This window comes from Ambystoma mexicanum, chromosome 5q (assembly GCF_040938575.1).
Source record: "Ambystoma mexicanum isolate Mex_15411 chromosome 5q, UKY_AmexF1_1, whole genome shotgun sequence".
Taxonomy (NCBI): domain Eukaryota; kingdom Metazoa; phylum Chordata; class Amphibia; order Caudata; family Ambystomatidae; genus Ambystoma; species Ambystoma mexicanum.
Window position 1 is genome coordinate 1,274,782,285 of NC_090933.1, and position 16,855 is coordinate 1,274,799,139.

General features: G+C 46.2%; 1 protein-coding gene across 27 annotated transcripts in view; it reads right to left on the bottom strand.

Annotated features, from left to right (window-relative positions):
* The window catches only part of SCRIB (scribble planar cell polarity protein), a 1,329,907-nt gene that overhangs the window by 290,316 nt on the left and 1,022,736 nt on the right, over nucleotides 1-16,855 (bottom strand). For 17 of the 27 annotated variants that reach the window (XR_011278687.1, XM_069621824.1, XM_069621823.1 and 14 more), the window contains 2 exons: nucleotides 7,450-7,500; nucleotides 5,218-5,256 (listed from right to left, as the gene is read on the bottom strand). The exons of 2 other annotated variants lie outside the window; for them this stretch is intronic. Coding sequence is in view for 24 of the 25 variants with exons in the window: in XM_069621824.1 (XP_069477925.1) it covers nucleotides 5,218-5,256; nucleotides 7,450-7,500 (90 nt within the window). In the remaining variant the exon portion in view is untranslated. The remainder of the gene's footprint in view (nucleotides 1-5,217; nucleotides 5,257-7,449; nucleotides 7,501-16,855) is intronic. 8 more of the 27 variants (XM_069621837.1, XM_069621832.1, XM_069621831.1 and 5 more) reach the window with 1 other exon arrangement.

Genomic DNA, 16,855 nt, shown 5'->3' on the forward strand with positions numbered 1-16,855 from the left:
TTCTGGAACGGGTTGTGACAGTAGGAACATCTTGTGTCTGAGAGCCCACATCCAAATGTTCTGGAACAGCTTGGATAGCCCTGGAGAGTGTGTGCCCCCTTGTTTGTTTAGGTAATACATGGCTGTGGTGCTGTCTGTCAGGACCAGGACTGTCTTCCCCTGCAGCTGTGTCTGAAAGGCCTTCAGTGCTTTGAATACTGCTAGCAGCTCTAACAGATTTATATGGTTGGACGCAACTTGTGGGGACCACACCCCATGCGCTGTCTGCTGAAGCAGGTGAGCCCCCCACCCCGTGAGAGATGCGTCTGCCGTGAGAATGGCTTCTACTGCAGGAGTGGTGAAGGTCTTTCCTTTCAAGAGGTTTTTCCTCGTCCACCACTGCAGAGAGAGAACGAGGGCTGGCGAGACAACTACCAGATCTTCCCATTGTCCGCTGGCCTGACACCACTGGCTGTTGAGCCGCTCTTGCAGGGGACGCATGTGCAGCCGAGCATGGGCAACTAAGTAAATGCATAACCCCATCATACCTAGCAAGCGCATGGCCTTGTGTACCATCACTTCCCAACTGGCTACATATTGAGGGATCTGAGAAAGCATGTTCTGAACCCTCTCGTTGGAGGGGAAGACGAGGCCGTCCTTTGTCTGAATCAGAGTCCATAGAAATTGCTTGACTTGGCTGGGGTCTAAGCTGGATTTCTTCTCGTTGATGGAGAATCCCAGACTGAACAGGAGGTCTATTGTCTTCGGAGTATTCACTAGGCACGTTTCGTACAGAGTCCCGTGTTATGAGCCAGTCGTCGAGGCAAGGTAAAACAGGGACAGATAGTCTGTGCAGGTGTGCTGCTGCTACTGCCAGGACCTTCGTAAACACCCTTGGCGCTGAGGCAATGCCGAAGGGGAGTACCTTGAATTGATAGTGCCTGTCCTCTATCATGAACCTTAGATATTTTCTGTGCGCTGGCAACATTGAAATATGAAAGTATGCATCATTCATGTCCAATGTTGTCATGTAATCCCCCTGTTTCAACAGTGGGATTACTTCCTGCAGGGTTACCATACGAAACTTTGGAGGTTTTACAAATGTGATCGCTGGGCGCAAGTCTAACACAGGGCGCGTAGTGAGGTCCTTTTTGGGTACAAGGAAGTACACTGAATAAATACCCTCGTTTACCTGAAGAATAGGGACAGCTTCTATGGCGTCCTTTCCCAGAAGTGCCTCTACTTCTTGTATTAGGATTCGCACATGGTCTGGGCGTCAGGCGTCGTGCTCTGGCCGGTCTGAATGGTGGTGGTCGAGCGACTTCCACACAGTAACCGTGGGCGACCATTTTTAGAACCCACTGGTCTGATGTAATATTCTCCCATGCCGAAAGGAAAGATGTTAAGCGCCCCCCGACTGGGGTGACATGGGAGGGCACCTGGATTCATAGGTCATTTCTGACCAGAGGCTGTGGCTCCCCTGGAGTTGGGCCTCTGCCTTTCCCGCGCCGCTGGTGGATAGTTGGCAGGGGTGCTGGATGCTTGTCCTGAGTTCCAGGTGTTGGACGTATTGTACATGTTTTGTGCGGAACTGCATTGGCCCCGAAAGGACCGGTGGCAATCGCTTCCCCTCTGGGGGGGGGAGGGTTTTTGTGTGATTTGCTGAAGGGACTTAAGAGTCTCGTGCTCTTTTTTGGAAGTCTCTAGAGCATCGTCGACTGCATTACCAAAGAGATTTGACTCCTCGATCGGTTTATTAATAAGGGCTGCTTGGGTCTCCGGCTTGAAGCCAGAGTTTCGGAGCCAAGAGTGCTGTTTGAGCAGGGTGCTCTGGGCTACGGATCTTCCTGCTGTCCCTGCAGTATCCAGAGGCCATGACAGCGAGTAATCTGGTTCTTACGGGCTCAGGTACCTCCCGGAGACCTTGTATAAGGTTCCACTGTGCATCGGCATAACTGGCAAGCAACGTATTGTTTGCTATGCACTTGGTCAAAGCAGCTGCCGTGGTAATTCGCTTACCCAAGGCATATAATCTTTTTGACTCCTCATCGGGAGGTGCTTCTCCCGTAGCAAGGGGTACTCCTGCCCATTTCCGAGTGGTGGTATTCACTAGGGAGTCGGGGGTGGCGTGGCCTTTAATATATGAAGGGTCAGTAGGCGATGGCCGAAATAATTTCTCTACTCTTGGATTTACTGCCCTAGTCTGGGCTGGTGGGACCAGGGAAGGAGCCAATCTCCTTTTAATGGTATTCAGGAGAGTTATGGCTGGAGGGTTTTTCTTTAAGAATATCCTCCACAAAATCTTATTCAGGTAGGGCCTCCTGGGTGGCGATTTTAAAATAATCTGCTGCCTCTCTTTAAGATGGCATTGAATGCCATCCGATCGTCGACTGGGGAAGCTTGGCGGGCCGGAGTGTATGGAGGGGAATCCAAACATAGGACATCTGTGTCCTGGTCATGAGTAGGGAATGTCCATGGTTCCGTCTCAATCTGGTGAGTGTCCTCCCAGTTTTCTGTGGGATCTCTGTGGGATCTGCCTGGTCATCCACAGTGTAGTCTTGTAGGAAGTAAGTCTCCTCTTCCTCATCATAAATGTCCTGAGAAATGTCCATCTGGAGCTCATCTTCTGGGTGGCTAGAAGTCAACTGTTCTTGAGAAGGTCCAAAATGTCTAGAAAATTTAGAAACTGGCACAAAGGGAGGGTCCACCCAAGGTCTCTTGGGGGTAGGCTGCTCTGAAAGTGAGAAACGTTTCCAAACGATCTATGCACCCTTCAAATTTTTCTTTGGTCCATTTAGATGAACCAGAAGGGTCAAAAAGGTGGAAAATTTTCATTTTTCTCCCTATGGTGCTGAAATTTGTTTCCCATAGAGCTAGCTAAAGGCTCCCGACTCTCCTCGTAATCTTCTTGAGCATCAGGGAGTTGTGGCGCGTCTTTCAAAGTGTTTGCAGCCTTCTCCTAGTGTTGCGTTGCGTCTTTAGGCTTCAGCCCCACTGCCGAAGCTTTCAACGATGTTTGGCGAAGTAGGGCCTGCCGTATGACTAGGAGGCCTAGCGGTAGATTTTTCCCCTACTGGGGCCTTAGAGGGCGTCAGAGCATCAGACGAGCACGCTTCGACGGCCAGATGTGGTTTGGAGGGACTGCCCTTATTTTTTGAAGGCCCAGTCGCAAGACGCTGCTACGGATGCAGGGAAGGATGTTGATCTTGAGGATCAGAGGATTCCGTTGAAACTTTCAGCAGTCCCGTCAGTGCTTTCGCCTGTTTCAACAGTACCGTCGAAACCGGGGCAGGGGTTGTGTTTTTAGTGTTTTTGCGATCTTGAGCGCCCTTGTCACCGGATGTTTTCCCCATAGCATGACTTGCGTCAGGCCTAGCGGGGTCGGGGACGGGCGTGGCGTACGTAGAGGTGTCCGTCGTGAGATTGATGGCATCAGACACGGATGCCTGGTCATCACTAGTGCTCCCGTCACTTTGGGCGGGTGCAGCAGTGGGGGAACAAGATCCATCCCACGACATGCTGTAGGCGGCCCACCGCTTAATGTGGCGCTCCTTAAGCGTCCTAGGTCAAAGGAGTCTACAGGCCGCGCACCGCGCTTCGTCGTGGTCAAGGGGTAGACAATTATTGTACTTATCGTGCTCGTCTTTCCAAGGGTATCTGGCCCTGCAAGAGGGGCAAAACCTAAAAGGTGTCCTTTCCATAGCAAAAGGTAATAAATATGATGACCAGACCTAGAGGGCAAAGAGGGGAAAAGAGGAGGGACATAGCTGAAAAGATATGACCATCCCGACCCCACTCTGCCTACTGTGTAGGTTGGCCAGAGGGCCAGGCCACGTGGACGGCTCCGCCGGTAGAGTTAGGCGTTGGAAGTCCACCGCAGTCTTTGGCGTAGCACAGGAAGCACCGTCGAAGTTACTATCAGGGGATAATCGACAAAGTCGATAAAGGTATAACAATGTCTCTTATGAAAGAGCTCTGCAGTAGGGCGACCAGTTATCTGGGCGTAAAAAATCAATCTGAGGGACCTCAGCGCGTGATGGATTTTGGGTACACTAGACGTCACTATTGGGATAGTGTTACGGACCATAGTGATGTCATTTATTCTTCACACATGAAGCAGACGGTGTTACTCATTTAAAGCCTAGGTGCTAGGTGGGGTTCAGTCTACACAAGCAAGATGGTTTTCATAACCACAGCCTATGCAGTTTTCCCAGTCAGGGAATGTTACTTATTCAGGCAGGATGAAGAGGCAAGGTGGAGTAGAGGACATTTGTGCCAAAATGCGTTTCACGGCTTTCGACCACCACCACAGGGGAGATTTATGTGAAAAAACAGACCAATTTTCCCCTGCTCCGGAAACGCTTCTTAAACAAAACCCATGCTAAATGTTGCCTGCAGCAAGGTCAATGGTTCACTGCCACCCATGCAACCTAGTGAAAACTCAAGGACGCCATATAGGCTATGACGGTACAAGGTACATTACTTTGGAAAATATAAGGGGTTGTGAGTGAGTTAAAGGGTAAAAAAGTCGGTGAGGAGGTGTTTGGGGGACGGGTAGTAATGGAGGGGAAGGCCGGGCATTGGGTACCCCCCAAATTAAAAATAAAATAATAATCGAAGTGAAAATTAGAAGCAATTACTTCGAAGTAATTACAGACGTTGAAATGGCAAGGAACAGGCTATGATAGTCAAGACTCTACGACAAAACCTTTTTCATGAAGTGCCGAGGTCTGCTAGGTACACACTCCTTCCCTGCAAAGCATTTCCACCATGTCCTCATTGGCATGCAGGTTTGTATGCATGACTGCTTCGGGTTTCGGATAGCACATGCCCAGCAGGGTAGCAACAGAGCACTGTACACATTGACAGAAAAAGGGATCTATTCTCAACACTTTTCACAAGAAACCAGTTTGTTTTCTTGCGTTGGCCTTTCTACCATTGACATCCAGTGCCCAGTCAGCAAGCAGCTCCCATGCACAGCCTGTCCCCCTCCGCACTCAATTCCCACCCCTGCACGATATCCCTCAGCAGAGCGGCCTTTCCTTGTGCACCATACACCCATCAAACAGTACATTCCCCTAGTTTGCAACATCTGGGTCAACCCTTCTAGCTCTGCACTTGCTCAAAAACAGACAGCAAGGTATTACTATAGGGCAAGACAATCCCCCCCCAAACGAATGCAATTTAGCGGAGTGGAAACAGCAGATTTAAGGATGTTTAGAGATAAATTGCACTTACCGATCGGTTGTCACTCTGGGAGAGGAAGTGTATGGAAGCCTAGAAAGAAAGAAGGGTGCATGACACTACGAACAGAACATTTCTCAAGAGGATAAGGCGGTTGTCCATCATCTCATGCAGAAACTGCTAAAGCAGGACAAGCTTGTTTCAATAAAGCACACTTTTTCAAACACCAAAGGACACATTAGAACATGAGGAGGCGCCGAGAGACTAGGAAACCCCTATGACAGCAGAAAATAAAAAGACTTAAAATAAGGACTTTGTAAGCACCTGGTCTGGGACGCCAAAATTGTGCCTCACAACCATCACATGCAAGAAATGCGCTTTGTGCCACACACGCCTCCAAGCAGCTACACATGGCAAGGTTTCTGCCCCAAACATAGCGGCTCAACACGTTTCTTTCAGCGTTTTCACCTAGACAAAACCTACCGTGCATACTCATTAAATGGTCGTAGGAAAAAGAGAGCTTAGAAACAGTGAGGTGTGGGAATATGTTGCAACACATTTTGGGGTGAAAAAGTCCCACGGGGAAACAATTGCAAGGAGAAACAGGGCACTAGAAATTGTGAAACACCCAGATGACCCATTATACCCACTGGATGAAACCGAATGCAGTATAGTCCTAGTGAGTCTGTGATGGGGAAGAAAGGTGTATAGTGAAACTCCCACCATTCGGAAAGGATATTGGGCATTGCATGAGATGGCAACAGTGGCAATGCTCTAATAAACCAGGAAAAAGTGACCCTGGAAACCCCTTACGCCAATGGGGACTTATTATGGAGCAGACAATGGCCCCCGCTGCACCATTCTGCAGGTGGTTAGCAGGAGATTTAGGATGATGCTTGTTCCACGGGGAGACCACGTCCAATCCTTGTTGGGAACCAGGGCCAGGTGTCCTTTATCTGGCGCAGAGTGGCAAGAAGAATGTATGGGAAGGCTCACAAACATTGCGAGTGATGGTTCCAACCCTAATTCAGCACAGCTTCTAACTCTACGGTACTTTTATGCATACAGCACAACATAACTACCAAACAGACGTATCTTTTAACGTGAAAAGAAGCTTCATGCAAACCAAAAGAGCCAAGGGCACCAAAAGGTCACAGTAACCAGCACAAGATGCAGCAGTAAAGCACCAGTTCGGAAAAGATGCAAGGAAAGCTAGCAGGGCAAATCAGGGTGGGTAGTACAAGTAGGTAGCTGGGGTCAGAAAGGGAGGTTCTGTAGAAGCAGAATGGAACTGAAAAGACTATACGCCACATAGAGCTTCAATCTGGAAAACACAAGCGAAACAAGCTTTTCTAGAAGAATGGGGGGCACGGGCACAAAGCTGCACCAATAGCTCCTTCTTATGTGTAATTGAGACACAGTCTCCTCATTATGAGCAATGTGCCTGCATGCAAAGTGCCCCCTTAGCACCCAATAGACAAATGGACACCTAGCATACCCCAGAAAATGGTGATTGACAGGCAAAAGGGTTAGACAATATGTCTTCATTATATGCAAAATAGCTGCACCTTAAGGGCCCTCCTATATGCTAATGTGCAAGCCATGGCACCTAAGCTGCATAGGTGCAGTGTCAATTTGTAATAGCAAAAGAGTCAAACACCACCTTATTGAGACATGCAAAAAGTGGCACACGCAAAAGGGCTCGACAATAGCACCTCGTCACATGCAACATGGCCGAAAACCCACCTACCACTACAACTACAATGAATTCGGGAGGAGTCAGCCTAGTCATTGTGTGGACGGTTTGCAAAATAGAAATCCGCCGCAGAGAGGTTTTGGATGGATGTCTCTTTAGGCAGTGGTGTTTTTAGGCAGATCATGGTGTGAGGCGCATGACATTTTCTTTGGCCAAAGGAAACCGCTACAAGGAGAGTTGCAACTTTAGCCAAATGAAACTCACAGAGGAGATGTATTCAAGATAATGATTTAAACGGGTAACGAACTTGGGACAGAAAAATACACATGTAGTAAAACTTTCAAGTCCAGCTAGTTAGCAAATGGACAGCCGCTGGCAAAAGGGTTGGGAGGGAGATGCGAGGGTTTCTTTTTTAAAATATAGATAATCAGGTAACTTTTCTTGACAAAAAATTAAGAGTCATATGAATGTTTGATGGAGGGAAATAAATGAAAACAGCCTTCGATAAGTATTGCAACCTGCAAGCAGACATCTACTTTAATTTAAGGCAAGCAGAAGCCCTCGCACACAGCAGACAGAAGTCCACTTACAAACCGCGTCTCCCTGCCCGACAGGTGAGCGGAGCGAGAGGCTGGAGGTGTCTGGAGGCGGAGAGAGACAGGACAAACAAGCACATGAGTACAGGAAAGGTAAGAGAAAGTTTAGAAAACGTTCTTTAGCTATGGGTATACTGGAATTGTTTATTACAATGTACTGCCTGAGGAACGGACCTAAATCTTTGGAAAGCTAGCAGCAAAAGATGTGTTGTCCTAATTGAGGTGCAAGATTCCTACAAAAATAACTTACTGGTTAAGGAGAAACATTTTCGCCCATCAACACTCTCCCAAACACCTACGTATAACAGCTATGTAGTTTCTTCACTGAAGAAAAAGACAGCAGAGGACATTAACTATCAGCTTCACACCAGCATGAGCAGATTCCTGCCTTCATCAAGACATGGAATTAACACAGTAAGTTGCACACCGGCATGAGCAGCTGCCTGCCTTCACAAAGGCATGGAATTAACACAGTAAGTTGCACACCAGCATGAGCAGCTGCCTGCCTTCATCAAGGCATGGAATTAACACAGTCAGTTGCACACCGGCATGAGCAGCTGCCTGCCTTCACAAAGGCATGGAATTAACACAGTAAGTTGCACACCAGCATGAGCAGCTGCCTGCCTTCATCAAGACATGGAATTAACACAGTAAGTTGCACACCAGCATGAGCAGCTGCCTGCCTTCACAAAGGCATGGAATTAACACAGTAAGTTGCACACCAGCATGAGCAGCTGCCTGCCTTCATCAAGACATGGAATTAACACAGTAAGTTGCACACCAGCATGAGCAGCTGCCTGCCTTCATCAAGACATGGAATTAACACAGTCAGTTGCACACCAGCATGAGCAGCTGCCTGCCTTCACAAAGGCATGGAATTAACACAGTAAGTTGCACACCAGCATGAGCAGCTGCCTGCCTTCATCAAGACATGGAATTAACACAGTAAGTTGCACACCAGCATGAGCAGCTGCCTGCCTTCATCAAGACATGGAATTAACACAGTCAGTTGCACACCAGCATGAGCAGCTGCCTGCCTTCACAAAGGCATGGAATTAACACAGTCAGTTGCACACCAGCATGAGCAGCTGCCTGCCTTCATCAAGACATGGAATTAACACAGTAAGTTGCACACCAGCATGAGCAGCAGTAAATTGCATTTACCCGTAAATGCATACAGGAACCCATTCTTCTAAAGAACAGGAACTCCATCCCCAGACGTTCAATGCGCCTGGACCTGCCTTGCAGTTCCAACAGATGCCCTTTCTTCTTTGTCCCTATGTTGTCCAAGTGGTCTTGAGTGAAAAAGAGGCATCTTTATTTATATTACCATTAGAGGTCGGCTGCGGAGAAAGAGTTCATGAGAGGAACTGTTTTATGTATTATCACCATCAGCCTGCCTGGGATTAGAAGATTCCAGTCCTTGTGCCCCGGTTGTGACCCCGGGGTAGTATGGAGCAAGACGAGAAGAGACTGTGGGGAGGCTCACAACTGGAGAATTCACTTAAGACTTGAGACCAAATCAAATTCATAGCCTGCTTAATTGATATCACAGTTAGACTAACCAAGCTGCGAGAATTTCATTTTCTGATCTGTGTTTTCCGGATCAGGACCCTCACACCAGGTGTTCAGTTGGATTTTCAGAGTCCGAGAGACCACCCTATTCTTGTTACCAGGCTATCTAGCCAGACCCTAAAGGTAGTGTGACTCCGCAAGGCTTAGATTTAGGAGAGTCTGAGTAGTGAAGATCTCAGTTCTGCACACACAGAGCACTCTTAATACAAGCTATGTAGAATGTACGTAAATACAGTTCTATTTATTTAGGCCTTGGTCAACTATCAATTAAAAATCACTGGTGAGTAAATCACTAAACCCACACTAATATGCATATACATATTCACCTCTGGGGTGCTCTGGCTACACAGCACCAACACTTTATTTTGAAATACAGCACGATCAGCAATAGAACACTAATGTAGTGAAGAAAAGATCAGGTAATCAAACCAATTCGACAAGTAACAGATCAATAGAAAGGGGTCAAAACACAATACACAGCCACAATTAAGTTCAGGCCTACTGCCCTTATAGTCAGAAGTCCCAATAAAACCCCTTTGCGGGAGGCTAGGAGTCTGAAGTAGGCTGAACATGTTTTGGCAAAGCCAGCATGGAGTTAGTAAGTTTAATAAAAATGTAATAACAGTGGAAGTAAAGTTCTAAGGAGGCCCTTTCCCAATCTCACCATTTTACAGGAAGCCCTGGGGAGAACTATAACGATCAGTCAGGCAAGGGAGAGGTAGGGCAAGGCTCTTATGCCTGTTAAACTCGATGAAGCGGGGAGTGGGAGCATGCACATGAACTCTCCTCCTTTAGCAGTGCCTTAAGTGGTATGAAACTCGAGCAGGGGACCTTAGGGGCCGTGGCCTGGCAGGAGGTCAGCACTGTAATTAAGAGCAATACTTGCCTCACCTGAATGTTGCTTGTTAGGCCACGCCCCCGTAAGAGCCCCAGCTCGATTTTGCAAAGCCGTGGCCTAAAAAGGCTGCATTCGGGTCAGGTAAGTGTTGGAGCTGCGAGGATCAGCAGCAGCCCTCCATATAAGGTGTGTATGGGGCCTTTTTACGCACAGAAATCTTGTCAATACGGCCCTGCCAATGATTCCTTGCGTACCACTTTGACAGGCTATTTATGGTAGCACCCCCATAAATCATGGCGCTCACTGTTAGCAGCAGTTTGGAAATACACTCTTTAATTTAGCAATCCAAATAAGCAACTGGGATGTGTCCTGGTCTGTTTAATGTTTTTAACACTCTCCTCTGTTAACAATTCTATGATATGATATATGGCGTTTATAACACGCCTATACACAAGTGTTTCAAGGTGCGACGAGGCAAGGGAGGGGGAACAGAGGGAAGACAGACAACGATCCTACTAGGCCAGGTGTCAATCAGATTCCGCAAGTGCATGGGAAGGAGGAGAAGTGTGAGGGGGGTATGGGGGAGAGGGCAGTGCAGTACATGGGATAAAAAAATAAATAAACAGTAAGTAAAAGTACGGCCAGCAGGTGGCAAGTGCAAGGGTAAGTGCCAACATCAGGTGTTATGTGCGGGTGGTGGGTCTGTAGGGATACAGAAAAACAGTCCAAGTGTGGCGGTAGCCAGGAAGGCAGTGCAGGAGTGTGAGTGGGGGGTGGGGGAGGGGACCTGGGCCCGCGATCAGAGGGTGGTCAGGTAACCAGTGCATTTTCAGTGTCAGCCAGGAAGGCAAGATAATACTTTGAGTAATGTAAAAGGGAATTTGTGTTTTGTTCACTTTGTTCAACTGCTTAAAGCATCTTGAATCATGAACATGCTTTTCACTTTAGGACACAGGCAGTATTATGAAAAATGAAAATTGTCTTAAACAAGGGCTGCTTTTCTAATTTTCCTCTGTCCTAATCCACTTTAATAGAGGAAGCGCAGTTGCAGCAGCATGGGCAATTCGTACTTTGCTTTCTTTTCTTCACAGAAGAACATCATTTGCATTTAATGACTTGTGCTTCTTGATCCCTTGAAGTTTTAAAAGAGCCTCCCAGCAGGAAGTTGTTTGGCTTTTGTGAGAAGGAATTGTTTTGGGGTGTTCTACATGAAGATGATATTGTCTTAAGATTGCATGCGTTTGCGTGCATGAAAGGGCATTAGACAGTTTGCTTTCTTAGAGGGCAACAAATAGATAGGCATGTGGTCTAAACATTAATTCCCTTTTTGAGCACCCACCGCAAGCTGGTATAATGGATACAGACGGAAGCAGCGCTGTATATATTTTCAGTGGCACAGATTGTACCAGCACCTCTCAACAGAACTGCCATATATTAAGGCTATGCGCATGGCATGGCACAATGCCAAATAGTCACAGCAGGGCTGATTGTATCATGGCCACATTTCTTAGCAGGACTGCTATGTTTTGGGAATTTCCCAACAGAGCTGCTGTAATAAAGCTTGAACTGTGTTGGCAGTTTTTGCAGCAAGCTAAATTACTGAGCAAGAACAGTGTCTGAGCTTTTTCCACCAACCTCCTGAGCTGGTGTGAGAAGATGGCATTGCTGTCATGTACTTCAATCCCTTCTACTTGGTCTTGCCGTTTTCAAAACTTCTGCTTCTCCCATGTCCGATTACTGTGTCCCACTGCCAAAAAGCCGGCTCATTTCAAAGCCTCATTATGAATCTCCCGACTCATGTAGGATAGTCCAAACAGGCTTAAAGCTTTTGGTAAGCAATTTATGTCAGCCAAGCCTCACATGGAATGGCCACTGCCCAAGCCCTATTTGACTTTCAGTGTCAACACCCTGTTGGGAAAGACAGCTCAGTGGGTCAATAACCCTGCTGCAGAGATTATTGTGTAACCTGTTCGTTCGAATCCTGTTGATAGATGAGTTAACAAGTCTGCATTGGAGGTGTGCGTTTAAGATGCAGCTAACATTCAATTGTAACAGAGTTGATTTAACTTTTGACTTATCAAAAGGACTACTAAATGTTCAGTCATTCAGAAGACAGAAATGTCATCGGGGATGCTCTACGTGTATTGGCTCAAAACACACAAATCATCAGGGCTGCTATACCTGCGATTGCTCAGAACAGAACTCTTCAGGGCTGCTATGCTTGGAATGTCTCAGAACAAACAGCTCATATGGGCTCTTATACTTGTAAAGGCATACAGTGTTGGTAAAGCATCGGCATTCAAACGAGTGCTGCATCTGTTGAGACAGACCGCTAATAATTCCCAGCCTAATGGTCAAAAGAAGGGTTGCACACATCTAAAAAGGAGCACACAATGGTAAAGATGCACTAGATTGTTCAAAAGAAAAGGCATTTTCAGCTTTTTGGATATTTATTGATGCTATGTTAAAAGACAAACAGAAAAGCAGGAGAGGATGAGCAACTCTGAACCTAAGCAATACAGAAGAACAAAGGTGTGGCGGGAGGGGGCGGAGGGTTTAAGGGACAGAGAACATACTAGACAATCCAAATCAGGAATTTGAGCAACAGGAAGAGAGGAATGAGCCACAAGATAGGGCAACAAAGAAAGTGAGAAGGGAAACAGAGTTAATAATAGGATAAACACACAATAGGAGTGAGGGATAGAAGCCGAGCAAAAGACATTTAGAGACAGTAAAATAAAACACAGATCAACAGCAGGTGGCGAGAGATGGAAATAGAAAAGCAAGACTAGATAAGGGCAGGGCAACAACATAAGAGAAAGTGCAAGAAAGATAATCAAAAAGGAGTAGCAACTACAGCGAGAACATGAAAAACCAGATCTAGCCAGTGTAATTACAAGAGTGAGGAAGAGGAGTTATCAACCGATACAGCGATATATCGGAGGGAAACAGCAACAATAGAATGCTGAGATGACAGGAAGAGTGACAGAGGAACAGACCACAAAACGTGGCATCGCAACACAGGGTGAGAGGCAGAGCGTCGGAAAGTGATAGACGGGGGAAACAGAGTAGCAAAGAGGAGGACATGGAGCTGCTGTCAAGCAGGTAGTGCCAGGCACCAACTGTAAGCCTGAGAGGCAGAGAAGTGATGCTGGTGAAGTGAGGGACTTGGATTTATGAATCACCCGATGTAACTAGCTGGCATCTGTAGTAGCTCTTAACAGAGTTTGTGCCCAAGTATCATGAAGATGAAGCGGTGTAGTATGCATCTACAAGGTTCTTGTGTGGGCAAAATATTTTCCACAGGTGCAATAAATTTAGAACCACCTTGAAATACAGCTGTTTTGTCACTAATGTTTTTGAACAAAGTTTACATTTTACGCACAAACTGGTTAGTTGTCAGGCACTTTTTACTGTCTTGCGAAGGAGGAAACTCATTTTTACTCTTAAAATTAGATTTACTCTCCAATTCTAAAAAATGGGAGTAAAATACTCTCACTCCAAAATCCTATCTGGAACACGGGTGAAAGGAGAAGCCTTAATGTAATCAACCCGAAAGAGACATTGAAATTAAGAAACAAACTTCTGAGGAACAAAGCAGAGTGTTTAATGAGAGAAACACAAATGTAATAGGACATTTAAGAGACAGTCATAGTGAGAAGGGCAAACAGGACCATCTGTACAAAGACAGAAGGTCAAGAGAAAGAATACTGTGACCTAGGAAAAGGAGAGGAGGATCTAAAGACAGGGAAATACAGAGAATGAGTATCCCTAACCATGGGAAAGGGAGAAAGCAGCCCTTTATAAACAAAGTAGTGGTTCAAGAAGCCAACACCAGAGAAAGGAAATGAGTGCAATAAAGTCTTGAAGGAACTATATGAACAGATTTAAAGGAGTCACAAGAGACTACTGAAAAAGAAGAAACCTGCAGGATGCAAGCTGAGGAGAAGGGAGTAATTCGCCTATCTTTAGTTGTTAGAATAGTGTTAGGGTCAGTTAGCCTTACTGTGGACGCTTTTCTTTTGGACACTCAGATTGAGGAGCACCTTCGTTTAATAGTAGGGAACACATCATAGAAATAGGAATAGAGACATTATATTTGTTCGTTAATAAAAGCATCATAAAAATGTCCTCAAAGAGTCAGTGTCCTCCTGATCTGCCACATAAGGTGTCAGGAGTGTGATCCTTACCAACTGATAAAAGTTGGTGATCCTTACTATTCACTAAATTAAGTCTCAAGGCCCTAGCCCCTATGGTTGCTACCACAGAATCCATAGGGTTTTACCAACAAAGCACGACAGAAAATCCCAATAACACCAAGTGAAAGATATCTAATTCCCACTGGATTAACGTTAGGAGTAGTTTCCAAAACTGGGTTAGCTTGGAGACATGGGTTAGACGCTATGGTGGGAATTATCGATCCTGACTACCGAGGCAATGTTAAAGTCCTCCTGCATAATCACGGAAAAAATCCTTACACCGTAATAGGAGGAGGAAAAGATAGCCCAGAGAATACTTGAAAAAGCATTGATCCCCGTCCCCATACCCAAATAGGTAACAGACCAAACTAAGATAGAGGAACAAAAGGGTTTGGAGAAGCAGATCGCCTCAGAATAATATGTCCCAGAATCCCACTCTCAACAGTCAACAGACAGACATTTAAGACGTACTCACTCAGTTTCCAGAGTTATTTGCTGAACAACCAGGTATAGTTTCTAATTTTTTACATTGCATTAGAACCATCAATTTAAAACCCTACCAAATACCTGAAGCACGGAAGGGAATAACTGAGGAGGTGGTAGGAGAAATGCTCAAGGCAGATATCACTGAGCTCACCGAAAGACCATGGGCCTCTCCCATTGTTTTGGTATCAAAGCCCAACCAGTCGTGGCACTTCGGTATTGACTTCAGGAAACTGAATTCGATGTCCTTGTTTGATAACTACCCAATGCCAAGGATTGATAATCTGATTGAAGGGCTGGGCTAGGCTAGGTATATATCAACCATAGATCTAACTCGGGGCTACTGGTAGGTCCCCTTGAATCCACCAGACTGAGAATACTGCCTTTGCCACACCACAAGGACTCTTTCAATTTAAGGTTCTACCTTTCGGTCATCATGGGGGCCCCTGCTACATGGACAAAATGTTGAAGCCATAACAACGTTTTGTGGAGCATACACAAACAATATTGTAATTCATAGCAATAGTTGGCCCAAGCACCTCAGACATCGTTATGAAATCACACGGGCATTAAGAAAATGTGATCGGATGACCAACCCATTAAATTGACACCTTGCCCAATCTGCGGTACGTTATCTGGAATTTTTCGTAGGGAATAGTCTAGTTCAACCACAGAATGAGAAAGTCAAGACCGTCCAACAAACTCCTACCCCGAAGACCAAGAGGGATCTTTGCGCCTTCCTAGAGTTAACCTGCCTAGTATAGGAGGCTTATACTAAACTACTCCATGTTAGGCAAGGTTGTATGCAGAACCCTTTGGGTGCACTACAACAACCCTGACCTCCTGGCAATAGGAACCCAACCTTTGGTACAGGCTTGTACTACACAGGTTGGTAGCGTGTTGAGCAGCCAGGATCATCTCAAGAGGGGTCAATGTGAGCTGTAGGGGAGTTGCACCGAGGTTCACCGTGACAAGTATTCAAATAAACGCTTACACACAAGGTTTCTTGAAAAAACAATTGTTAATTTATCAGTCAGTTAGAATACGCCTTCTTCAGAAGGGAGCCATTTAGGAGCAGCACACAAATATACTCCAACACGACACACTTAGTTTCTAAATTAGTAAAGACCCTTTTGGGATAGCCCACAGTCACAACCTACACCTTCAGGTGACTTCAGTAGTTAGGGTGCTGGGCACATTAATATCTTACTGTAGCATTTAAAATATTCTTAGGAGTTGGTCAAAGCAAAAGGTTATTAGAACAAACAGAGATCACAAATATTCTTAAACAGGCAAATACTTTTAGATCCCCTAAGCAGAGTCATTCAGTATAACAGGTTAAGCCAAAGGCAATGGGCAAAAGTCTATATGAGCTGAAGCACTTCTTTGCAGGTAAGTAAGAAAAGTCTTTGCACACTGTTTTAGAAGTCTTTGAAGAAAAGAAGAGTCAATGTAGGGCCACAAGCTGTTTAGGCTTGTGAGTAGTAGAAGATGCAAGCAACACTACAATAAGAGGTTAGTTCTTTCAGACTTTACAGTAACGTTGGATTGAAGAAAAAAAAAGTGCAGCAGATTACTTCTGTTCCTGTGCAGCTCCGCAGATCTCACTGTTCTGGGCCACAGTCTTGGGGACCAAAGGGAGGACTTCTGGGGACTCCGCAAATAGCAACACTGTGGCTTCTGGCTGTCGAGATGGACTTTCCTTGCTTCTGGTGTCCCATACTCTGTTGAAGGGGCTCAGGATCGGTCAGTCCTGCTTCCTGGGAGTCCGGAGGATCTTCCTGGAGCTCTTGGCCAACTTACAAGCAATTCACACAATCTGGTGTTCCTCTACCCGACTATTCGGTTTCCAACAGCAACTGTGTAGAAATTCAACCAGCTCCGAGAAGATGTCCAGGTGGCTTACTTTGGAGTGGATTGATCCCACCAACTCAAGGGGAGAAGTCGTCCTTGCAGGGGCTTCTCTGTCAATACGAATTTGGAGTTTCAATACAGCAGAAGGGCTTCTCTGGGCAAACCAACGGTCCAGGAGTTGTAGCAGCCATCCTCTTCAAGTTCATCTTTGGTTCCTTCGTCCAGTGGTCACTCTGCCTTCCAAGCCAAAAAACTTTGCCTTTTATGCATCTTTCTCCCATTCATTCCAGCCTAGCTGTGGGTCACCCAGCAGGGTGGCTGTCCTTGCCGGACAGTCAGTTGGCCAATCACCACAGAATGCATCTGGGTCTCCTAGGAGACTAAGCACGGGGTGTTTCGGGCACCTCCCTCACTTCCTGCCCCCACCACACACCCTGGAGCCAGAGGCGAG